General features: G+C 38.5%; 3 protein-coding genes across 3 annotated transcripts; all 3 read left to right on the top strand.

The window, feature by feature from the left end:
- The first annotated feature begins 1,243 nt into the window (after positions 1-1,243).
- Positions 1,244-4,390, top strand: LOC134323426 (extracellular calcium-sensing receptor-like). The gene is made up of 6 exons (XM_063004954.1): positions 1,244-1,458; positions 1,582-1,873; positions 2,021-2,812; positions 2,895-3,122; positions 3,255-3,378; positions 3,495-4,390. The coding sequence occupies exons 1-6, from the start codon at positions 1,244-1,246 to the stop codon at positions 4,388-4,390; spliced, it is 2,547 nt and encodes an 848-aa protein (XP_062861024.1).
- A 5,159-nt stretch (positions 4,391-9,549) lies between these two features.
- LOC134323425 (extracellular calcium-sensing receptor-like) lies at positions 9,550-12,703 on the top strand. Its single transcript, XM_063004953.1, has 6 exons — positions 9,550-9,764; positions 9,895-10,186; positions 10,334-11,125; positions 11,208-11,435; positions 11,568-11,691; positions 11,808-12,703. Exons 1-6 carry the CDS (start codon positions 9,550-9,552, stop codon positions 12,701-12,703), a joined length of 2,547 nt encoding a protein of 848 aa, XP_062861023.1.
- Positions 12,704-14,944: 2,241 nt separating this feature from the next.
- On the top strand, positions 14,945-18,096 carry LOC134323424 (extracellular calcium-sensing receptor-like). The gene is made up of 6 exons (XM_063004952.1): positions 14,945-15,159; positions 15,290-15,581; positions 15,729-16,520; positions 16,603-16,830; positions 16,963-17,086; positions 17,201-18,096. The coding sequence occupies exons 1-6, from the start codon at positions 14,945-14,947 to the stop codon at positions 18,094-18,096; spliced, it is 2,547 nt and encodes an 848-aa protein (XP_062861022.1).
- Positions 18,097-26,060: the final 7,964 nt, after the last annotated feature.

Genomic DNA, 26,060 nt, shown 5'->3' with positions numbered 1-26,060 from the left:
CGTTTTACACCATACATGTAATGTTTTTATCTAACCCACAATAAAATAAATGCATTATTATTGTACAAATAAGTACACTTTAAGGTTAAAAGTAAGTACCGCACAGACCAGTCACTGCCGTGCTCGTTATCTAAACTCGCAGCACCTGGACTCGGTTCATTGTGCCGAATCTGTAATTGCATGAATACTGAACCGGTATAATGAAGCTCGTTCTGTGTAAAAAGTTCTTATTGTTAACATGAAATATATTGTCGGTTGATCTAAGTGCTGATGACGTTCCATTTACCTAATAAAATATATATAACATAAAAACATGTTCATAAAATCCTCAGAAACTATTGAAGAGTCAACTCTCTTTACTGAATAATGAGGCCTTCCAGTCAGCCAGTGTCACCATGGCTGGTTCTTCACAGTACCAGTTACTGAAGTACTGCTGAAGTGTAGGGGTTTCTTCTCCTTTTTTGCATTTTTGCAAGTAATAATGCCAGCTTCTCTCCCTGCACCTTTTCTTTGGTATCACTGTGTTGTGTTTGGCCTCTCTGGTGTCTGGGTCACTGAAGTGTGACCTGAGAGGGTTCAGTTGTAGCTGGGTTGGCAGCGCCAAGCAGAACATGGCACAGTAGAACTATCAGAAATAAATAGCATTTCTTTTTCTTAATTCATTGGATTTTAAGGTCTGACGAAAAAATCTATGGTTGTGGTTAGTATCACCAAAGTAAATCCATTAAAGGCAGTAAGCCAATGTTTTAAATAAGACTTATAATAACTTACGTTGTTAGTAAAATAGGATTTGCTTTATTTAAAAAGCATAATTTAGATATTTATACTGTCTAGTTTTAAAGCCTCAAATGAAAATCTGCACGTTCAGACGCCACATAGATTTAGAATGTTTTCTTATAACAGTAAACAGGTGGGTTATAAAGACCCTGATAAAATATGTAAGAATACAGAATGCATTATAGATCTTTGTAAAAAGTCAACAAAATAAATTTGATGATAAAAACATTGTTAGAAAACATTACTGCACTTTATTGTGTTCTGCTCAGTGAACAGTAAAACATGGTAAATATCAAAGTCTATTTTTGCAGATGTAAAAGTCACACTTCCACTGACAAAAGCCCACGAGTGTGAATTTGCCATAGAGAATTAGCATATCTAAAGGTATAAATACCACAATACCACATCAGACAGGTCTTAGTACATGCTCTTGATAATAACCTACACTTTAGCGTGCTGTAGGTAGATGGAGTCTGTCTTCACTCTTTTGCATGTGGTAATAGCCATTATCAATTTTTCCAAAGCTAATGAGACTATTTGCAGCTTGCTGGGAGAACCTGTGTACCCACAGCTGTGGAAGGATGGGGATATCATAGTGGGAGCAATTTTTCCCTTCCATGGTGGCTGGGAGATCACAGACATGACCTATACTATTGTACCACCTTCAATAAACTGCACGAGGTAAGCAGCATAAGTAAAAGAAATAGCATTTAAAAATGTATCAGGTATATTATTGTTATTAATTATTCAAATGTTGCCCTTGGATTTTCTTCTAAAATGATGCATTTGTATATGTGTGACCAGTCTAAATTCCAGAGCTTTCCAATATTCACAGTCCTTGATCTTTGCAATTGAGGAGATCAACAACAGCTCATCTTTGCTGCCTGGAGTCTCACTGGGTTACGAGATCTATGACACCTGTACTTCTACAGCACTGGGTGTTAAAGCAGCAATGGCATTGATTAATGGGAATAAGAAATCAGTTTTAGATGAGCCATGTACAAAGTCAGCCAGGGTTCAAGCCATAATTGGAGAATCATTCTCATCAATATCCATGGCTGTAGCAAAGAGTATCGGACCCTTCAGTATGCCTTTAGTAAGAATTTTTGTAGGTTTTTATGACTATGACAACACAACTATGTTAATTACGTGTAAAAATGTGTTTCATGACTGTGGTTTAATGTGTAATATTGTAAAAATCATGTGTGAATATTAATTCTAATGTGTGTCAATCCAATTTTAGATCAGTCACTATTCTACCTGTGAGTGTCTCAGTGACAAGAGCAAATATCCCTCATTTCTGCGCACTATTCCCAGTGATTACCATCAGAGCAGAGCACTGGCAGAGATGGTCAAGCACTTTAACTGGACCTGGGTTGGAGCAATAAGAAGAGATGATGACTATGGTAACAATGGGATGGCTGCATTTACTAAAGAGGCTGAGCAGTTGGGAATATGTTTGGAATATTCTCTTCCATTTTTTAGAACCTACTCACAAGAAAAAGTGATGAGAATTGTTGAAACAATCAAAAGCTCCACTTCTCGAGTAATCGTGGGATTTATTGCTGAATGGGATCTGCAGATTTTGATAGACGCGTTTGCTGAACACAACATCACTGGTTACCAGTGGGTCGGAACTGAAGGCTGGATCTCTGATACAGTACTGGCTAGAATGGACATACACAATGTGCTACAAGGAGCCATAGGCCTGGCTATTCCCAAAACAACAGTAACCGGTCTGCAGGACTTTATTTTAGATATTAAACCACTCAAATCTGTAGGCAGTGCCATTTTTACTAAATTCTGGGAAGCTTTGTTTGGGTGTACATACACAAAGCAGATCGATTCAAAAGAATTACCTTTGTGCACAGGAGAAGAGAAACTGTCTGAGATGAAAAACTCTTATACTGACATGACCCTGATGCCCATTTTCAGTAATGTGTATAAAGGAGTTTATGCCATTGCCCATACCCTGCATGACCTTCTTAATTGCCAACAAACCTGTGCCTCTAAGTACCAACCTGATCTTCTCACAGTAAGATGCTCAGACACTGTTCTAAACTTTAGTACTTCAGGTAACCAGCCATGATTAATAAATCTTTGTTTTATTTTCTTAGTTTCTGGAGCAACTGAAAAAGGTTCGATTCAAAACCAAAGATGGTGAAGAAGTTTATTTTGATAAAAACGGTGACCCCCCAGGAAAGTATAAAATAATAAACTGGCAAACAAGTAAAGAGCACCAACATGAATTTGTTACTGTTGGACTGTATGATTCGTCTTTTCCTATTCATGACCGTTTAACAGTAAACATGGCCTCTATTGTGTGGGCAAAATACAGCAATCAGGTAAGTTCAGAGGGTTTTTCTTCATATATATCATTCTTACAAAGTATAGCTACTTTTACATTTTATCTGTTGTTATGTTTAAATAATAATTAATTAAATAATTGGGTAAAAACCCTGTTATATTGGGTACAGGTACCAATATCTGTATGCAGTGAAATTTGCCCACCAGGAACGAGAAAGGCTGTGAAAAAAGGAAAACCGATCTGCTGCTTTGACTGCATTCCATGTGCTGCAGGGGAAATCAGCAACATGACAGGTATATAAAGTATTCATTCTATATATCTGATAGAATAGTACAGAATTATGTCTCATTGTTGTTCTGAGTATGTAACTGTTACTGTTAACTGTAACTTCTTTGTCCCTTCATAACAGATTCTGTTGAATGTGAGCAGTGCCAGCAAGATTACTGGTCAAATCCAAACAAAGATAAATGTGTAAAGAAGGAAATTGAATTTTTATCTTATGAGGAAACGATGGGAATTTTGTTAACTGCTGTTTCTATAACTGGTGCATGTATGACACTGATAATAGCAACGATTTTCCTTAGATATAGAAATACACCGATAGTCAAGGCCAACAACTCTGAGCTGAGCTTCCTGCTGCTCTTCTCTCTGACTCTGTGTTTCCTCTGTTCACTTACTTTCATCAATCGACCCTCGGAGTGGTCCTGCATGCTGCGCCACACAGCGTTCGGGATCATCTTCGTCCTCTGCATCTCCTGTGTTCTGGGTAAAACAATAGTGGTGTTGATGGCGTTCAGAGCGACACTTCCGGGCAGTAACGTCATGAAATGGTTTGGGCCTCCACAGCAGAGACTCAGTGTTCTTGCTTTTACTTTAATACAGGTTATTATTTGTGTTCTTTGGTTAATAATATCTCCTCCGTACCCGTTTAAAAATCTCAAGCATTACAAAGAAAAGATCATTCTGGAATGTAACTTGGGGTCAGCTGTGGGTTTCTGGGCTGTTCTGGGTTATATCGGGATTTTGGCTCTTCTGTGTTTTGTTTTGGCTTTTTTAGCTAGAAAACTTCCTGATAATTTTAATGAAGCTAAATTAATCACCTTCAGCATGTTGATATTCTGTGCAGTTTGGATCACTTTTATTCCAGCGTATGTCAGTTCACCTGGTAAATTTACTGTAGCTGTGGAGATTTTTGCTATTCTGGCCTCCAGTTTTGGTTTGCTGTTCTGTATTTTTCTTCCTAAATGTTACATAATCATCCTGAAACCTGAGAAGAACACCAAAAAACAACTGATGGAAAAATGAGCTCTTAACTGAGCTGTCAGTGCAAATATTTATTTAATGTACATTAAATTACAGAAAATTACTACAATGTGAATGTAAGATCTGAACCTATCAATAAATTTTACATTTTACTGTTATAACATCTTTTATAAATGTTTTGTAATGTGAATTGAAAGCTCACTTTCTCCATATTTCAGCCCATTTATGAATAGATAACATTTTTAATAAGATGTGGTGTTTTATAAATATTACAAAACTCTAAGCTGTCTTAATAAAACAATAAATCTGGAAACTGAAATTACTTTTTAAATTCATGTACACAAAGCAGCAACAGCCTTTATTGAAACATGATCACATAAAATCTTTATTATAAGACATAGACGGCCCAAGAAAACGAACAATAACAAATAATTCTAAGAAAAATTAGAATCAACAATGGTTAGTGAAATAATCATTTTATTTATTAAAAGAAAAAAGTTATCCAACACATCTAGACCCTTCATGAATCAACAGTTATTGCCTCTTTGTTACAGTGGGGCCAAAAAGTATTGAGTCAGCCACTGATTGTGCAGGTTCTCCTACTTAGAAAGATGAGAGAGGTCTGTAATTTTCATCATAGGTACACTTCAACTATGAGAGACAAAATGAGAAAAATAAATCCAGGAAATCACATTGTACGATTTTTAAAGAATTTATTTGTAAATTATGGTGGAAAATAAGTATTTGGTCAATAACAAAAGTTCAACTCAATACTTTGTAACATAACCTTTGTTGGCAATAACAGAGGTCAAACGTTTCCTGTAAGTCTTCACCAGGTTTGCACACACTGTAGCTGGTATTTTGGCCCATTCCTCCATGCAGATCTCCTCTAGAGCAGTGATGTTTTGGGGCTGTCGCTGGGCAACACGGACTCCACAAATTTTTGTTTCCACAAATTTTCTCTGAAAACACCTCCAGTTTTTTACGTTTTTTAAGAAAACTTAAATTTTCTATTTAAGTTTCTATCGAAACTTAAAACTCATCGAAATTAAGTTTCGATGACTTAATGGGACATCGAGATTCACTATCTGTGTTTATCTCAGGGGAGGTGCCCACATTTATACTGATGGCCTTCATGTGTAGGAGTAGGTCAATGGCATTTGCCAAATGTGAACAAGGCCGGCAGACGCTCGCAGATAATCAGAGACCTTTCATTAATCAGTTCAAATTACACAAGGATGATCCAAGGCAGAGTCAAAAACAGCCAGTAGTATGGCACGTAAATCATCAACAATCACAATCCAAAGGGAAAATCTAAGTCGAAGTCAGAAACGGTCATACACAAAATCGCAATCAACATTTAAAGCGCACAGTATGCAGGAGAAACACAGCAATACCTCGCAAAGTTTCACTGTTATCCCAACACTTATATAGCCTTTTCTAAATTAGCTTCAGGTGCTAATCAATAAACAGGTGACGCAGAGCCCCTCGGTGCTGTCCGATTAGCTGATTGCGTGACCTGATCACCCACTGACTCCTGGGAAATGCAGTCCTGTTCATTACGACAGTCAGTGGTATCTTCAGAATCCACAAAAGGTGTTACAGATTCCTTTTTTTTCCACAGAAAGAATACGCTTTCTGTCTTCTTTTATAGAGGCCGGATCCGAGTCTGCTGGACACAAACTTTTGTCCTGTCACTCTAGGAATAGGTTTTTAGCCTTTTTTTAAATTTTAAACTTTTTGACTTTAACAATACTGGTAGTTTCAATTCTAATAAAAATACGCACTTTCAGTTTTCCAGCAGTACCTACTTCCTTTTCAGTACACTCAGACATGTTTTTAATTTGCCAGTAGATTCAGATAAAACAATACAAACACAATTTAATACCCCCCCGTCCACACAACGAACCCAAGTTCCTCTTTGTCAGACCTTAATTTGTTGTCCAAATGTTGTCCAATTTGTTGTTCTATTAACCGTTTTGTACCTTTTGACACAGACACCAGAAAATGTACTTATATTCTAAACACAATCACAACAAATTCCCACTTGAAAAACAATCAATGTGATAACAATAATTACAATAATCCACATTTTAACTAGTAAATCAATATACCAGAGAGACAAAAACAAACTCACAAATCTTTTTACAAAAACAAAACTTACAAATATCGAGGATAATTTTTCATTCAGCCCCGGAAAGATTCTCCTTGATATTTGTGAATTTGGGAATCGGCCGTGAGGAATGCCCTCACGGCCGATTCCCAAATTCACAAATATCGAGGAGAATCTTTCATTCAGCCCCGGGGTCACCCACAAGGCCAGACCCTAAATTCACAAATAAGACAAAGATACTTTTACCAATATCTCTAAAGGACAATTTTATAGTTACAATGATACGCAATAATTTAAAGACACTTACTGGATAGGAGGAATCCACACAGTCACAACTAATATGTCCTTTATAATCCTATGCAGAAATTCAATTTTAATAGGTTTTCTGCTTACCTTTTTCAATCGACCGGCCTGTGACTGTGGGAATTCGTCCACTCCATGGTCCTAGAACTCTTCTTGGTTCCTGTTTTCCCAGATCACGTCGAGGATCACCAAATGCTGATTGTGTTCTTTTACCCAGGAAAGAAGGGCATATACAAATTAGTCAAGAGAAGTGATTTATTAAGAATTCAAACACAAATTGGTAAAAGTAATTTCTGAGCTCAGGACACTTCTCATAAACACACAGGCAGCTGCATGCAGAAGTGTACTTCTCTGTAGGGCGCGATTCCTATTTATAAAACTGACTCCTCCTTCTCTAGCACTGGTCAACCAAAACTTTCACACGATTTAGCTGAGCAAGAGTATTGTCCTTGAACACTCAGCAAAAGTGCAAGACTTGTGGTGTTTTCCTGTTCAGTCGGCTCTCACACTCTCTGTGTAGCTAGAACAGGAAACATCTGGATGTAGATCCTTATTCTTCAGCCCATTTCATCAAGAGATAAGGCTGCTTTACGTTCATCTTCCATCGGTATAGAGCGTAAAGAACAATAGGCTATTGTATTTCAGTTTCCTCTTTGAAAAACACATACATACACATTTTAAATGGAAACTCAGCATTTACAGGGCCTCTTACAAAACAGATAAAACATTTGTAGTCTAATACAATTAATACAGGACATTAATACTCAACAGTATTCACGTGTAATCCTCAATAAATCTATAACTTTTCTGCTACTTTCAGCATCAGTTCGATTTCTTTATTAAAAGTATTATTTGTAAGTGAGTTACGACCCGCCATTTTGATTGTTTGAACACTGAGATGGTATGATGACGGTCGCTCTGTGAGAAAAATAATATAGTTAAAAGAAAAGATATTTAAGTTTAGGTTTAAAGTTAGTGTGAAGGTGAGAAGTGTTGTCGGGAGGATCTGAGAGCAGCTCACCGTCCATTTTACTAATAAATTCTTTAAAACATAAAACCCGTTCATAAAGTCGTCACGAGTCAATCGTAGAGTCGACTCCCTTTACTGAATCGGTTGGCGACAAACAACTCGCATGTACAAGCACAGAAAATAAACAGCAACAATCATGGAAACTATCCGACAATTAAAAAGCAATCCCACAAAGTTAAACTATGTAACGTTTTACACCATACATGTAATGTTTTTATCTAACCCACAATAAAATAAATGCATTATTTTTGTACAAATAAGTACACTTTAAGGTTAAAAGTAAGTACCGCACAGACCAGTCACTGCCGTGCTCGTTATCTAAACTCGCAGCACCTGGACTCGGTTCATTGTGCCGAATCTCTAATTGCATGAAGACTGAACCGGTATAATGAAAGTCGTTTTGTGTGAAAAGTTCTTATTGTTAACATGAAATATATTGTCGGGGGATCCGAGTGCTGATGACGTTCCATTTAACTAATAAAATATATATAACATAAAAACATAAAATAAAATCCTCACAAACTATTGGAGAGTCAACTCTCTTTACTGAATCGGTTCGTATCAAACAACTCTTTAATGCTGTGCTCTCCATAACGCTCACCGGCTTAATAATGTGGATAAACACACACCTCATTGTTCTCTGTTTATGGAACCTTTTCATTATTTAAAAAGAAAATATTTATTTACGTTAATAAACCTGCTGCGAAAGACAAAAATTAATTAATAAAGGCCTTGTAAGCAATTTTAAAAACACTAAGATTATATTATAAAATCACAATTTACGCAAGTATAATGTAAACATTTTAATTATAAATGTATTTCTATGTTGTATATTAACTTATTAAGTATATATAAATTTAACATCTCTAAATGTATGCTAAAATAGATATACAATATGATACATGTATGTAAATAAACAAATTAATAAATCTGTATATACTATATAAATGTACAACTAAAATAAATAAATGAATTAATAATAAATAAAAAAAGTGGTCTTTGTGTGTGTTGGGAGTTTCATTTAGTAGCTTTTTTCCATAACCTCATGCAGACAATGAGGCCTTCCAGTCAGCCAGTGTCACCATGGCTGGTTCTTCACAGTACCAGTTACTGGTTACTGGGTTTCTTCTCCTTTTTTTGCATTTCTTGCGAGTAATAATGCCAGCCTTCTCTCCCTGCATCTTTTCTTTGGTACCACAGTGTTGTGTTTGGCCTCTCTGGCGTCTGGGTCACTGAAGTGCAGAATATGCCACAGTAAAACTATCAGAAATAAATTGCATTTTTAATAAGACTTACAGTTACTTAAGTTGTTAGTAAAATAGGTTTATTTATACTGTCTAGTTATAAAGCCTCAAATGAAAATCTGTACGTTCAGACGCCACATAGATTTAGAATGTTTTCTTATAACAGCAAACAGGTGGGTTATAAAGACCCTGATAAAATACTGTATGTGAAAATACAGAATACATTATAGATGTTTGTAAAAAGTCAACAAAATAAATTTGATGATAAAAACATTGTTAGAAAACATTACTGCACTTTATTGTGTTCTACTCAGTGAACAGTAAAACATGGTAAATATCAAAGTCTATTTTTGCAGATGTAAAAGTCACACCTCCATTGACAAAAGCCCTCGAGTGTAAATTTGCTCTAGATAATTAGCATATCTAAAGGTATAAATACCACAATACCACATCAGACAGGTCTTAGTACATGCTCTTGATAATAACCTACACTTTAGCGTGCTGTAGGTAGATGGAGTCTGTCTTCACTCTTTTGCATGTGGTAATAGCCATTATCAATTTTTCTAAAGCTAATGAGACTATTTGCAGCTTGCTGGGAGAACCTGTGTACCCACAGCTGTGGAAGGATGGGGATATCATAGTGGGAGCAATTTTTCCCTTCCATGGTGGCTGGGAGATCACAGACATGACCTATACTATTGTACCACCTTCAATAAACTGCATGAGGTAAGCAGCATAAGTAAAAGTAATCAGGTAAAAATGTATCAGGTATATTATTGTTGTTAATTATTCAAATGTTGCTTTTAAATCTTCTTCTTAAATGATGCATTTGTATATGTGTTTATTTTTTTACCAGTCTGAGTTCCAGAGCTTTCCAGTATTCACAGTCCTTGATCTTTGCAATTGAGGAGATCAACAACAGTTCGTCTTTGCTGCCTGGAGTCTCACTGGGTTACGAGATCTATGACACCTGTACTTCTACAGCATTGGGTGTTAAAGCAGCAATGGCATTGATTAACGGGAATAAGAAATCAGTTTTAGATGAGCCATGTACAAAGTCAGCAAAGGTTCAAGCCATAATTGGAGAATTATTCTCATCAATATCCATGGCTGTAGCAAAGAGTATTGGACCCTTCAGTATGCCTTTAGTAAGAATTTTTTTAGGTTTTTATGAACATGACAACACAACTATGTTAATTACGTGTAAAAATGTGTTTCATGACTGTGGTTTAATGTGTAATATTGTAAAAATCATGTGTGAATATTAATTCTAATGTGTGTCAATCCAATTTTAGATCAGTCACTATTCTACCTGTGAGTGTCTCAGTGACAAGAGCAAATATCCCTCATTTCTGCGCACTATTCCCAGTGATTACCATCAGAGCAGAGCACTGGCAGAGATGGTCAAGCACTTTAACTGGACCTGGGTTGGAGCAATAAGAAGAGATGATGACTATGGTAACAATGGGATGGCTGCATTTACTAAAGTGGCTGAGCAGTTGGGAATATGTTTGGAATATTCTCTTCCATATCTTGGAACCTACTCACAAGAAAAAGTGATGAGAATTGTTGAAACAATCAAAAGCTGCACTTCTCGAGTAATCGTGGGATTTCTTTCTCACTGGGACCTGCAGATGTTGATACATGTGTTTGCTGAACACAAAATCACTGGTTACCAGTGGGTCGGAACTGAAGGCTGGATCTTAGATACAGGACTGGCTACAATGGACATACACAATGTGCTACAAGGAGCCATAGGCCTGGCTATTCCCAAAACAACAGTAACCGGTCTGCAGGACTTTATTTTAGATATAAAACCACTCAAATCTGTAGGCAGTGCCATTTTTACTAAATTCTGGGAAGCTCTGTTTGGGTGTACATACACAAAGCAGATCGATTCAAAAGAATTACCTTTGTGCACAGGAGAAGAGAAACTGTCTGAGATCAAAAACACTTATACTGACATGACCCTGATGCCCATTTTCAGTAATGTGTATAAAGGAGTTTATGCCATTGCCCATACCCTGCATGACCTTCTTAATTGCCAACAAACCTGTGCCTCTAAGAACCAACCCGATCTTCTCACAGTAAGATGCTCAGACACTGTTCTAAACTTTAGTACTTCAGGTAACCAGCCATGATTAATGAATCTTTGTTTTATTTTCTTAGTTTCTGGAGCAACTCAAAAAGGTTCGATTCAAAACCAAAGATGGTGAAGAAGTTTATTTTGATAAAAACGGTGACCCCCCAGGAAAGTATGAAATAATAAACTGGCAAACAAGTAAAGAGCACCAACATGAATTTGTTACTGTTGGACTGTATGATTCGTCTTTTCCTATTCATGACCGTTTAACAGTAAACATGGCCTCTATTGTGTGGGCAAAATACAGCAATCAGGTAAGTTCAGAGGGTTTTTCTTCAAATATATCATTCTTACAAAGTATAGCTACTTTTACATTTTATCTATTGTTTTGTTTAAATAATATTTACTTCAATAAATGGGTAAAAACCCTGTTATATTGGGTACAGGTACCAACATCTGTATGCAGTGAAAGTTGCCCACCAGGAACGAGAAAGGCTGTGCAAAAAGGAAAACCGATCTGCTGCTTTGACTGCATTCCATGTGCTGCAGGGGAAATCAGCAACATGACAGGTATATAATGTATTCATTCTATATATCTGATAGAATAGTATAGAATTATGTTTAATTGTCGTTCTGAGTATGTAACTGTTACTGTTAACTGTAACTTCTTTGTCCCTTCATAACAGATTCTGTTGAATGTGAGCAGTGCCAGCAAGATTACTGGTCAAATCCAAACAAAGATAAATGTGTAAAGAAGGAAATTGAATTTTTATCTAATGAGGAAACGATGGGAATTTTGTTAACTGCTGTTTCTATAACTGGTGCATGTATGACACTGAATATAGCAACGATTTTTCTTAGATTTAGAAATACAGCGATAGTCAAGGCCAACAACTCTGAGCTGAGCTTCCTGCTGCTCTTCTCTCTGACTCTGTGTTTCCTCTGTTCACTTACTTTCATCAATCGACCCTCGGAGTGGTCCTGCATGCTGCGCCACACAGCGTTCGGGATCACCTTCGTCCTCTGCATCTCCTGTGTTCTGGGTAAAACAATAGTGGTGTTGATGGCGTTCAGAGCGACACTTCCGGGCAGTAACGTCATGAAATGGTTTGGGCCTCCACAGCAGAGACTCAGTGTTCTTGCTTTTACTTTAATACAGGTCATTATTTGTGTTCTTTGGTTAATAATATCTCCTCCGTACCCGTTTAAAAATCTCAATCATTACAAAGAAAAGATAATTCTGGAATGTAACTTGGGGTCAGCTGTGGGTTTCTGGGCTGTTCTGGGTTATATCGGGATTTTGGCTCTTCTGTGTTTTGTTTTGGCTTTTTTAGCTAGAAAACTTCCTGATAATTTTAATGAAGCTAAATTTATCACCTTCAGCATGTTGATATTCTGTGCAGTTTGGATCACTTTTATTCCAGCGTATGTCAGTTCACCTGGTAAATTTACTGTAGCTGTGGAGATTTTTGCTATTCTGGCCTCAAGTTTTGGTTTGCTGTTCTGTATTTTTCTTCCTAAATGTTTTATAATCATCCTGAAACCTGAGAAGAACACCAAAAAACAACTGATGGGAAAATAAGCTTTTCATTATTTATTTAATAAACATTGAAAAATAAAATAATCACTTAATTTATTAAAAGAGAAAAGTTATCCAACACATTTACACTCTTTATTAAACAACAGTAATTGCCCCTTGGTTAGTCCATAAATCATTCAATACAGTGCTGTGTCTTTTGTGGAGAAGTTTAATATAAAGATGTAGGAATATAAGTGCATTGTAAACATAAAGGCATTTCTGGTAGTTTCATCAATATAATTGAAGTATACCTTTCTCTCTTTTTATAATATTTGGTAAGTTTTTCTCAGTAGAGGATGAAGGCCCGTGTGAAGCAATTCCCACATGTTTCATTATTCTATAGTATATATGTGAATGTTTAAGCTTAATAAGATGTGAAAAGGGCCCCAGATATGTGTGCCATAGGGCTAGATTTACCCAAATAAAGCCCACACTTGTGTATAAATAGAGAACTTGTAAGCAATATGAGTAAGTTGTTGCCTGTTGTGTATTCACGTGTAATCCTCAATAAATCTATAACTTTTCTGCTACTTTCAGCATCAGTTCGATTTCTTTATTAAAAGTATTATTTGTAAGTGAGTTACGACCCGCCATTTTGATTGTTTGAACACTGAGATGGTATGATGACGGTCGCTCTGTGAGAAAAATAATATAGTTAAAAGAAAAGATATTTAAGTTTAGGTTTAAAGTTAGTGTGAAGGTGAGAAGTGTTGTCGGGAGGATCTGAGAGCTGCTCACCGTCCATTTTACTAATAAATTCTTTAAAACACAAAACCCGTTCATAAAGTCGTCATGAGTCAATCGGAGAGTCGACTCCCTTTAGTGAATCGGTTGGCGACAAACAACTCACACAGAAAATAAACAGCAACAATCATGGAAACTATCGGACAATTAAAAAGCAATCCCACAAAGTTAAACTATATAACGTTTTACACCATACAAGTAATGTTTTTATCTTACCCACAATCAAATAAATGCATTATTTTTGTACAAATAAGTACACTTTAAGGTTAAAAGTAAGTACCGCACAGACCAGTCACTGCCGTGCTCGTTATCTAAACTCGCAGCACCTGGACTCGGTTCATTGTGCCGAATCTCTAATTGCATGAAGACTGAACCGGTATAATGAAGCTCGTTCTCTGTAAAAAGTTCTTATTGTTAACATGAAATATATTGTCGGGGGATCCGAGTGCTGATGACGTTCCATTTAACTAATAAAATATATATAACATAAAAACATGTTCATAAAATCCTCAGAAACTATTGAAGAGTCAACTCTCTTTACTGAATCGCTTCGTATCAAACAACTCTTTAATGCTGTGCTCTCCATAACGCTCACCGGCTTAATAATGTAATAATGCGGGATAATGAGGCCTTCCAGTCAGCCAGTGTCACCATGGCTGGTTCTTCACAGTACCAGTTACTGAAGTACTGCTGAAGTGTAGGGGTTTCTTCTCCTTTTTTGCATTTTTGCAAGTAATAATGCCAGCTTCTCTCCCTGCACCTTTTCTTTGGTATCACTGTGTTGTGTTTGGCCTATCTGGTGTCTGGGTCACTGAAGTGTGACCTGAGAGGGTTCAGTTGTAGCTGGGTTGGCAGCGCCAAGCAGAACATGGCACAGTAGAACTATCAGAAATAAATAGCATTTATTTTTCTTAATTCATTGGATTTTAAGGTCTGACGAAAAAATCTATGGTTGTGGTTAGTATCACCAAAGTAAATCCATTAAAGGCAGTAAGCCAATGTTTTAAATAAGACTTATAATAACTTACGTTGTTAGTAAAATAGGATTTGCTTTATTTAAAAAGCATAATTTCGATATTTATACTGTCTAGTTTTAAAGCCTCAAATGAAAATTTGCACGTTCAGACGCCACATAGATTTAGAATGTTTTCTTATAACAGCAAACAGGTGGGTTATAAAGACCCTGATAAAATATGTGAAAATACAGAATACATTATAGATGTTTGTAAAAAGTCAACAAAATAAATTTGATGATAAAAACATTGTTAGAAAACATTACTGCACTTTATTGTGTTCTACTCAGTGAACAGTAAAACATGGTAAATATAAAAGTCTATTTTTGCAGATGTAAAAGTCACACCTCCACTGACAAAAGCCCTCGAGTGTGAATTTGCCATAGAGAATTAGCATATCTAAAGGTATAAATACCACAATACCACATCAGACAGGTCTTAGTACATGCTCTTGATAATAACCTACACTTTAGCGTGCTGTAGGTAGATGGAGTCTGTCTTCACTCTTTTGCATGTGGTAATAGCCATTATCAATTTTTCTAAAGCTAATGAGACTATTTGCAGCTTGCTGGGAGAACCTGTGTACCCACAGCTGTGGAAGGATGGGGATATCATAGTGGGAGCAATTTTACCCTTCCATGGTGGCTGGGAGATCACAGACATGACCTATACTATTGTACCACCTTCAATAAACTGCATGAGGTAAGCAGCATAAGTAAAAGAAATAGCATTTAAAAATGTGTCAGGATATTATTGTTTTTAATTATGCAAATGTTGCCCCTAAATCTTCTTCTACAATAATGCATCTGTATATTTGTTTATTTTCTACCAGTCTGGAATTCAAAGCTTTTCAATATTCACAGTCCTTGATCTTTGCAATTGAGGAGATCAACAACAGTTCGTCTTTGCTGCCTGGAGTCTCACTGGGCTACGAGATCTATGACACCTGTACTTCTACAGCACTGGGTGTTAAAGCAGCAATGGCATTGATTAATGGGAATAAGAAATCAGTTTTAGATGAGCCATGTACAAAGTCAGCAAAGGTTCAAGCCATAATGGGAGAAGAATTCTCATCAATATCCATGGCTATAGCAAAGAGTATCGGACCCTTCAGTATGCCTTTAGTAAGAATTTTTGTAGGTTTTTATGAACATGACAACACAACCATGTTAATTACGTGTAAAAATGTGTTTCATGACTGTGGTTTAATGTGTAATATTGTAAAAATCATGTGTGAATATTAATTCTAATGTGTGTCAATCCAATTTTAGATCAGTCACTATTCTACCTGTGAGTGTCTCAGTGACAAGAGCAAATATCCCTCATTTCTGCGCACTATTCCCAGTGATTACCATCAGAGCAGAGCACTGGCAGAGATGGTCAAGCACTTTAACTGGACCTGGGTTGGAGCAATAAGAAGAGATGATGACTATGGTAACAATGGGATGGCTGCATTTACTAAAGTGGCTGAGCAGTTGGGAATATGTTTGGAATATTCTCTTCCATATTTCAGAACCTACTCACAAGAAAAAGTGATGAGAATTGTTAAAACAATCAAAAGCTCCACTTCTCGAGTAATCGTGGGATTTATTGCTGAATGGGATCTGCAGATTTTGATACACTTGTTTGCTGAACACAACATCACTGGTTACCAGTGGGTCGGAACTGAAGGCTGGATCTCTGATACAGGACTGGCTAGAATGGACATACACAATGTGCTACAAGGAGCCATAGGCCTGGCTATTCCCAAAACAACAGTAACCGGTCTGCAGGACTTTATTTTAGATATAAAACCACTCAAATCTGTAGGCAGTGCCATTTTTACTATATTCTGGGAAGCTTTGTTTGGGTGTACATACACAAAGCAGATCGATTCAAAAGAATTACCTTTGTGCACAGGAGAAGAGAAACTGTCTGAGATCAAAAACACTTATACTGACATGACCCTGATGCCCATTTTCAGTAATGTGTATAAAGGAGTTTATGCCATTGCCCATACCCTGCATGACCTTCTTAATTGTCAACAAACCTGTGCCTCTAAGAACCAACCCGATCTTCTCACAGTAAGATGCTCAGACACTGTTCTAAACTTTAGTACTTCAGGTAACCAGCCATGATTAATGAATCTTTGTTTTATTTTCTTAGTTTCTGGAGCAACTCAAAAAGGTTCGATTCAAAACCAAAGATGGTGAAGAAGTTTATTTTGATAAAAACGGTGACCCCCCAGGAAAGTATGAAATAATAAACTGGCAAACAAGTAAAGAGCACCAACATGAATTTGTTACTGTTGGACTGTATGATTCGTCTTTTCCTATTCATGACCGTTTAACAGTAAACATGGCCTCTATTGTGTGGGCAAAATACAGCAATCAGGTAAGTTTAGAGGGTTTTTCTTCATATATATCATTCTTACAAAGTATAGCTACTTTTACATTTTATCTGTTGTTATGTTTAAATAATAATTAATTAAATAAATGGGTAAAAACCCTGTTATATTGGGTACAGGTACCAACATCTGTATGCAGTGAAAGTTGCCCACCAGGAACGAGAAAGGCTGTGCAAAAAGGAAAACCGATCTGCTGCTTTGACTGCATTCCATGTGCTGCAGGGGAAATCAGCAACATGACAGGTATATAATGTATTCATTCTATATATCTGATAGAATAGTACAGAATTATGTCTCGTTGTTGTTGAGTATGTAACTGTTACTGTTAACTGTAACTTCTTTGTCCCTTCATAACAGATTCTGTTGAATGTGAGCAGTGCCAGCAAGATTACTGGTCAAATCCAAACAAAGATAAATGTGTAAAGAAGGAAATTGAATTTTTATCTAATGAGGAAACGATGGGAATTTTGTTAACTGCTGTTTCTATAACTGGTGCATGTATGACACTGATAATAGCAACGATTTTCCTTAGATATAGAAATACACCGATAGTCAAGGCCAACAACTCTGAGCTGAGCTTCCTGCTGCTCTTCTCTCTGACTCTGTGTTTCCTCTGTTCACTTACTTTCATCAATCGACCCTCGGAGTGGTCCTGCATGCTGCGCCACACAGCGTTCGGGATCACCTTCGTCCTCTGCATCTCCTGTGTTCTGGGTAAAACAATAGTGGTGTTGATGGCGTTCAGAGCGACACTTCCGGGCAGTAACATCATGAAATGGTTTGGGCCTCCACAGCAGAGACTCAGTGTTCTTGCTTTTACTTTAATACAGGTCATTATTTGTGTTCTTTGGTTAATAATATCTCCTCCGTACCCATTTAAAAATCTCAAGCATTACAAAGAAAAGATCATTCTGGAATGTAACTTAGGATCAGCTGTGGGTTTCTGGGCTGTTCTGGGTTATATCGGGATTTTGGCTCTTCTGTGTTTTGTTTTGGCTTTTTTAGCTAGAAAACTTCCTGATAATTTTAATGAAGCTAAATTTATCACCTTCAGCATGTTGATATTCTGTGCAGTTTGGATCACTTTTATTCCAGCGTATGTCAGTTCACCTGGTAAATTTACTGTCGCTGTGGAGATTTTTGCTATTCTGGCCTCAAGTTTTGGTTTGCTGTTCTGTATTTTTCTTCCTAAATGTTACATAATCATCCTGAAACCTGAGAAGAACACCAAAAAACAACTGATGGGAAAATGAGCTTTTAACGGAGCAAATATTCATTTAATACACATTGAATTACTAAAATTACTATAATGTAAATGTAAGATCTGAACCTATTAATACATTTTACATTTTACTGTTATAACATCTTTCATACATGTTTTATAATGTGAATTGAAAGCACACTTTCTCCATATTTCAGCCTATTTATGAATAGATAACATTTTTAATAAGATGTGGTGTTTTAAAACTATTACAAAACTCTAAGATGTCTTAATATAACAATAATTAACTGAAATTACTTTTTAAATTCATGTACACAAAGCAGCAGCAGCCTTTATTGAAATATGATCACTTAAAATCTTTATTTAAGGACACAGACGGCCCAAGAAAACGAACAATAATGAATAACCATGAGAAAATTAGAATCAACAATGGTTAGTGAAATAATCATTTTATTTATTAAAAGAAAAAAAGTTATCCAACACATCTAGACCCTTCATGAATCAACAGTTATTGCCTCTTGGTTATGTGATAAACAGATGAACAAAGCAGCTCTTACATGCCTTAAAAATGGCAACTTAAGTAATTACATCATTAATATGAGTTTAAAATAAAAATTTATGGAGAAGTTTCAAGGTGAAAACAAGTGCCAACTAGGAACTAAAACACTAGTCTCACATTTTGTGTAAAACACTTCTATCCTCAAGTCTTTTGGGATAATGTTATAGACTAATGAGCAAAAACTGAAACTCTAACGGGGTGTTTAACATTCACTGCTTCACCAGAAAACAAGAAGCACAAAGTCCATTCACCGCCATGATTGGCAACTACACTAGCAGCGTCTGGACTCTGCACTATATTAGTGTGTTTGTAGATCAATACAGTGCTGAGTCTTTTGTGGAGAAGTTTAATATAAAGATGTAGGAATATAAGTGCATTGTAAACATAAAGGCATTTCTGGTAGTTTCATCAATATAATTGAAGTATACCTTTCTCTCTTTTTATAATATTTGGTAAGTTTTTCTCAGTAGAGGATGAAGGCCCGTGTGAAGCAATTCCCACATGTTTCATTATTCTATAGTATATATGTGAATGTTTAAGCTTAATAAGATGTGAAAAGGGCCCCAGATATGTGTGCCATAGGGCTAGATTTACCCAAATAAAGCCCACACTTATGTATAAATAGAGAACTTGTAAGCACTATGAGTAAGTTGTTCCCTGTTGTGTATTCACGTGTAATCCTCAATAAATCTATAACTTTTCTGCTACTTTCAGCATCAGTTCGATTTCTTTATTAAAAGTATTATTTGTAAGTGAGTTACGACCCGCCATTTTGATTGTTTGAACACTGAGATGGTATGATGACGGTCGCTCTGTGAGAAAAATAATATAGTTAAAAGAAAAGATATTTAGGTTTAGTGTTAGGATTTTCGGAACATAAAAAACGTAAATTCAATATGGGAAGTTTTACGGCATTTTCCCACGTGGCCCTTTGTTCAAAATGGCGCCTACCATGATCTCTTGGTAGGGTCCCTCCGAGGGGGGGAGGCGGAGCCTGAGCTTTTTAGCACATTTCATTGGCTCCACCAGCAGTGAAGGAGGAGGAGCCTAGATTAGTTTAAAAAACCGCGCGCTCAGACGCACGGGGTCTTTTTGGCTGGCGATCATCTTGATTGCAGGAGAAAAGGAACGCCGATCGGCTTAGCTCTGACATATATTCACAGATCATTTCTTTCACTTAATAAAGTGTTTTTGAAGAGTACTTTCTGGATTCTCCGACTGCTTCTTCAGAGCCTCTCGACAAAAAGATTCGTCGTAACAGATGGTAGCAGAGGATGGCTCGAAGAGGCCTGAAATAGCATCAAATTGATTCAGCTGACTGAGCTAAGACCTGGATTCTGGAAATCTTTTGTACTCACTACAAGGCGCGCCTACACAAGGTAAACAGACGTTCTCTGTATAGATTAGCTGCACTTATTATTTAGCGTAGTGAGTGTGAAATTGAATCTGAGAATCCGTAAGTGTCTGATTAAATTACTAAAGTATCATTAGATAGTTTAAAACTGTGAATATATGCTGGAGCTAAAAATTTTATGTTTCCTGATTGCTGAGTTTAAACCAGACCGGTCTAAATAAACTGTACAGGGCGCCATTGTGTTCGGCTGGGTCGGAGCCCGGGACACTATCGGAGTGGAAGGAGAGTCTGTCTGTTTTGGTAACGGGACTCGCCTGATTTGACCGTTCAAAATTTTAACGAATCTGTCTGTTTTGGTAACGGGATTCGATTAATTCGAGTGTCACAAATCTTGAAAGAGTCTGTCTGTTTTGGTAACGGGACTCGCCTGATTTGAGCGTTCTAAATTTTAACGAATCTGTCTGTTTTGGTAACGGGATTCGATTAATTCGAGTGTCACAAATCTTGAAAGAGTCTGTCTGTTTTGGTAACGGGACTCGCCTGATTTGAGCGTTCTGAATTTTAAAGAGTCTGTCTGTTTTGGTAACGGGACTCGCCTGATTTGAGTGTTTTAAATTTTAAAGAGCCTGTCTGTTTTGGTAACGGGGCTCAAGTAATTTGATTATTCTAAATTCTAAATTCGGTTCGAAAATAGTACATCAGGAGTTTTGTTTGTCAGTAAATCTCTGTGTATATTTGTCTGCGAACCGCGGGTGAAACCGTGTGTGTGCGTTGTGTTATTTTGGTCTGACGGCCATCTTGTCTGTGTGTTACCTTTTGTTTGTCGGCCATCTTGCCCACGTGTTGTTTTCTGCCTGTCGGCCATTTTGGCTCTGGATGCGCAGCGTGTTTTCTTTTGTTCGTCGGCGCCATTTTGGCTCTGGATGCGCAACGTGTTTTCTTTTGTTCGTCGGCGCCATTTTGGCTCTGGATGCGCCGCGTGTTTTCTTTTGTTCGTCGGCGCCATTTTGGCTCTATGTGCGCAGCTTGCCGTATCTCTTGTCCATGGGCTATTTTGTCTTCGTATGCCTGGGGTGTGTAAGTTGTTGTAGATAATTTTATAATTTAATTTAATTTTATAAACTATGAGTTGAGAAGTATATGATATGGTACCTTATTAAGTGTGTTTTAAGGTAGGTGGCGTCTGGAAGAATCCATTGACTTGCAAGCCCTGGCATATTGTATCCGAACAATAGGTTTTAATTTTTAAACTAGGAAGGGGGGGCACTTAGAGTAGATTTTATCCATTTGTGAAAAGTATTATCCCTCACAACTGAAAAGAGTAAAACATTTTCACAAGTAATTAAGGAAAATCTCCTTAATCAGGGTTGTTATAGTGAATAGGGGCCAGTGATAGTTCAGTGGTTGAGGTACTGGGCTAGTAAGCAGAAGGTTGTCGGTTCAGGCCCCTGCCACCACCGGGTTGCCACTGTTGGGTCCCTGAGCAAGGCCCTTAACCCTCAATTGCTCATCGTGTTCAGGTCATTGTGTAAGTCGCTTTGGATAAAAGCGTCTGCTAAATGCTGAAAATGTAATGTAAATGAATAAGATTAAAATTATTTGAGAATAACACAGTGCTTGTTGATTGTGATAAGAGATTTGCTGGGTGGGTTGGTGCATGTATTGTTGAGAGATTGTTCTATTGTTTCTTTGTTCTAATGTGTGGGGGTTGTGAAGTTAGGAACACATGTCTACGTGATCCAAAAGTTTAAGGCCTCCATTGTAGTGTTGATGTTAAACTTTAGAAATACTGCATGTGCTCCCCTCTGTAGTTGGTAGTGAATTGAAGGAATCCCACTGGGGGCCCTGGACGACCCTCAAGGGGCGGAGCTAAAGTGACATCACGAGTGACTGACATTATCTGCGACTCCCCATTTCTGAGTAAGACCAGTTCTTCTCCAGGTGAATAACTTGGTGTGTGTTGCCTTTTAGCTTGACACTTTATACAGTCCATCACACTTGTGTTTGACTTTGACGGCTCAGGTCTTTGATAGCAATATATACAGTAAACTTAACCTAAAATGGGAGATCTAACAGCAAGACAATTGCAGCAGGTAGTTATCAATAGGATCAAAGACACCACACCAGCAAAAGGTAGAGACAAGGAAGGTGAGAAATATAAAAAAATTATTTCATAAATGGGTAACTAGGGGATTGTATCCTGTTTCAAGTGAGCCTGTTCCTCCAGCTGCACAGAGATTACAAATCTTGGAACACCAGCAGGGAGAAGTTGGGGCACAGCAGGAGAAATTAGATCGAGGAGGGCTACTGAAGTCTTTAGCCTACAGAAGACAGCTGACAAAGCTGCAGGACCAACTAGTTAGAACTAAGGTGGCTTTGCAACATATGAAAGTTGTAATAAGCAAGACAGATAGAGAAATGAGCAAAGGACTTGTGACTCCAGACGTTGACGCACCTCAGCCTAAATTACCAGTCCCTGATCCATCAGTTTTGAATTCTGGTGCAGTACCCCTACCTAAGGCCCCTCCTCCATATGAAAATGTAAGTAATATGTTAAAAGTTCTCCAGCATATGTCGCTAAGAGATGAGGAGCATTCAGATCCTACTAAGCAGGTAACTACACCTAAGGAGTTGCACCACCACAATGACCCTAACATGTGTACACATTCCACTGAACCACCCACCCAGTCTACTACAATACTCAGACATGATGTTGCTCCACCCACACATCACCGTCCGGAAGCCCAAGGGACTACTATGGTAGTGACCGGAGGGCAGTTAAATGTACACTTGGCCATGTTGGACGACTTAAACGCCGAAATGGCTATGGAAACAAAACATGGAAGGATTAAATAACCAATTGTGTAGTGTAGCCATTTTCTTAGGACCAGAGGGAGTAGCAGCAGCGGTGCAGCTAAACCAGGAGCAGAAAGAGTACTTCAGAATGGATCCGGACATCTCGCAGGCACCACATGTCTCCTTGCTGTTGGCTGAAGGTTTTGAAGCTAGATCCCTTGGTCCTTTGGTATGTCTTGCACAGACCCTGACATATGCACCGACGGACGTTCCATACCTGTCACGAACTCAGGACAGTAAGTATTGGAAAATTGACTGTAAGTGTGTGGACAATGTACATTATGAACAGGTTTCCCTCCCACGTCACCATGGACGAGAACACACAGATCACCACCTGAATGATCAGATGCTAAGGACTGTCCCTACTTCTTTATGGACCACCTCTAAAATAGACGTAGGGCACGTAAAACATCATGTCGCCCCTATTTCTCTGAAACCTGAGGCGGAGGTCGTGTATAAAAGACAATACCCACTCTCTGCTGAGGCCGAGACTGGCATTGCTCCTACTATACAAGGCCTATTGGATACCGGGGTCTTAGTCCCAACCCAATCAAATTGGAACACACCCATACTTCCAGTTAAAAAGCCGGACAAGGACGAATACAGGATGGTACATGACTTGAGACTGATCAATCAGGTGACTGGTCACTGAAAACATACCGGTCCCGGACCCCTACAGATCACTACAGAACTTGACCCCTGAGCACAAGTTTTTCACAGTTATTGACTTAGCCAATGCTTTCTTCTGCATACCAGTACCATCGCATTTAGCAAATATTTTTGCTTTCTCATATCGGGGACAACATTACACCTACACTAGATTACCACAAGGTTACAAGGACAGTCCCGGTATTTTTAACAAGTGTCTGAAACAAGATCTTTCCCAGCTGCTGACTAACCAATTGCTGGACAATGACACAGCACTAATTCAGTATGTAGACGACCTACTTATTGCCTGCACTGACTCACGCACCTGCCTGACAGACACACAGACGGTCCTTTGTAGGCTAGCACAATCAGGATATAAAGTCAACAAATCCAAATTACAGGTTTGCCGACCCGTTGTCACCTTAGGTCGTTGCATTTCTCCAAAGGGACACACATTGACTTTGAAAGTTGTACAAACTATCCGAGCCTTCTCTAAACCTAAAACAGTCAGCCAGATGTTATCTTTTTTAGGTCTGACAGGCTATAGTAGAAATTACATCCCAAATTACACAGGCCTAACCTCACCACTGAGGTCTGAAGTGACCAGATTGGGTCAACGTAACCTCACTGCTCTAATTGAGTGGAGTACCAACCTGGAAGCCAGTTTTGTAGAAGTAAAACAAGCACTCGCACTTGCAGAGCATTTGCAGTCCCCTGACTACACTAAACCTTTTTATCTGGATGTCTCTGAAAAAGAAGGCATTGTAAATGCTGTTCTTTTTCAGAGAGGGGGGAGCAATGGGGAAAGACAAATTCTCCAATACCATAGCTCAAAATTGGATCCGGTAGTACAGGGACAACCACAATGTACTAAACATTTGGCAGCATTAGCCACAGCAGTGGACAAAACAGCCCACATTGTTATGTGTCATCCTTTGGTAATCAACACATCGCATGGGGTGGTAGCATTCTTGACCTCAGCTGCGTTTACACTATCTAATGCTAGGCGGGCAAAGATTAGTGACACCCTGCTTCAGCCAAGCATCACCTTTGCACCTGCAAAAACGGTTAATATGACCAGCACACTTCCTGGTAGAGTAGACGAAGATGAGTTACACATCTGTGAATTAGTAGCTAGTAAAGCGCTAAGGGTTAGGGAGGAATTGAGCACCGAACCTCTAGGAGAAAGGGACATGGACCTGTATTGCGACGGATGCTGCTACAAGAGCAATGAGGGGTTGGTAGCCTCATATGCTGTGGTAGGTGAAAAACAGGGACAGTTTGAGACCTTAGAGGATGGAATCATACCGCAACCAGCTTCCGCCCAGCTGGCAGAAATCACTGCTGTAACTAAGGCACTGAAGCTGTCAGCTGGTAAAAGGGTTAACATCTACACTGATTCAGCCTATGCACACTCAGCCATACATGTAGATGGACCTCAGTGGCTCCGACGTGGCCTAGTCACCTCACAGGGCACCCCTATTAAACACATGACTGAGTTACAGGAGATGTTAACAGCAGTGCACCTACCAAAGCATGTAGCCATAATTAAGTGTAAAGGACATTCTAATCTGAAAACAAAGGTAGCCCAGGGAAACAATGCAGCCGACTTAGCAGCTAAAGCAGCTGGGGGCTATGTAAGACAGCTGGTAGCACTGACGACATCGAGTCTGCCGGAACTTACGGACACTTACCTTAGACAGATGCAAGAAAGGGCAGGAGCATATGAAAAGAACAGTTGGTTACTGAAAGGAGCAAAAGAGGTAGACGGAATCTGGAGAAGTCACGAAGGGAAGATAGTGGCACCAGGGGCGGTACTAAAGCTACTCTTAATCGAAGCCCATGGTCCCACCCATGTAGGGACAAAAACCATGCTGCACCACCTTAGGGCCAATTGGTGGCATCCAAATCTAGCAGACATGGTTCAGTTGCATGTGAGAGAGTGTGGGGCGTGCCAGGAAAATAATCCGAAACCAACCTACAGGTTACCTATCGGAAACTTTCCAGTACCAGACGCACCTTTTAAAGACATTTGTATTGATTACACTGACATGGGTCCAGACAGAGTGGTGAAGGGTTATCGTTACCTACTGGTAATGATCGACAGATACACAAGGTGGGTGGAAGCCATACCCGCCAGGCGTGAAGATGCCAAAACTGTAGTGAAATGGCTTAAGACAGAATTGATTCCAAGGTATGGTGTACCTACAACAATCAGGTCGGATAATGGGACCCACTTCAGCAACAAGCAACTACAAGAAGTGGAAAAAGCCCTGGGTATAACCCATAAATTTGGCTCAGTTTATCATCCGAGTTCGCAGGGTATTGTAGAAAGAGCCAATCAAACAATCAAGACTAAATTGGCCAAAGCCTGCTATAAATCCAAGATGACTTGGGTTGAAGCATTACCATTAGTGCTCATGTCCATGAGGAGCTCCCCTAGGGGGGACACTCATTACTCACCTCACCAGCTGCTGACTGGTCGACCCATGCCAAGTCCGCCACGAGATAGAGCAGTAGGCAAAATGTTAGATTTGTGGGATGAAGAGGTAGACAATTACATGGAAGCTTTAACTAA

Source organism: Trichomycterus rosablanca, chromosome 11 (genome assembly GCF_030014385.1).
Source record: "Trichomycterus rosablanca isolate fTriRos1 chromosome 11, fTriRos1.hap1, whole genome shotgun sequence".
NCBI classification, from domain to species: domain Eukaryota; kingdom Metazoa; phylum Chordata; class Actinopteri; order Siluriformes; family Trichomycteridae; genus Trichomycterus; species Trichomycterus rosablanca.
This window is presented reverse-complemented; position numbering and strand designations above follow the sequence as displayed.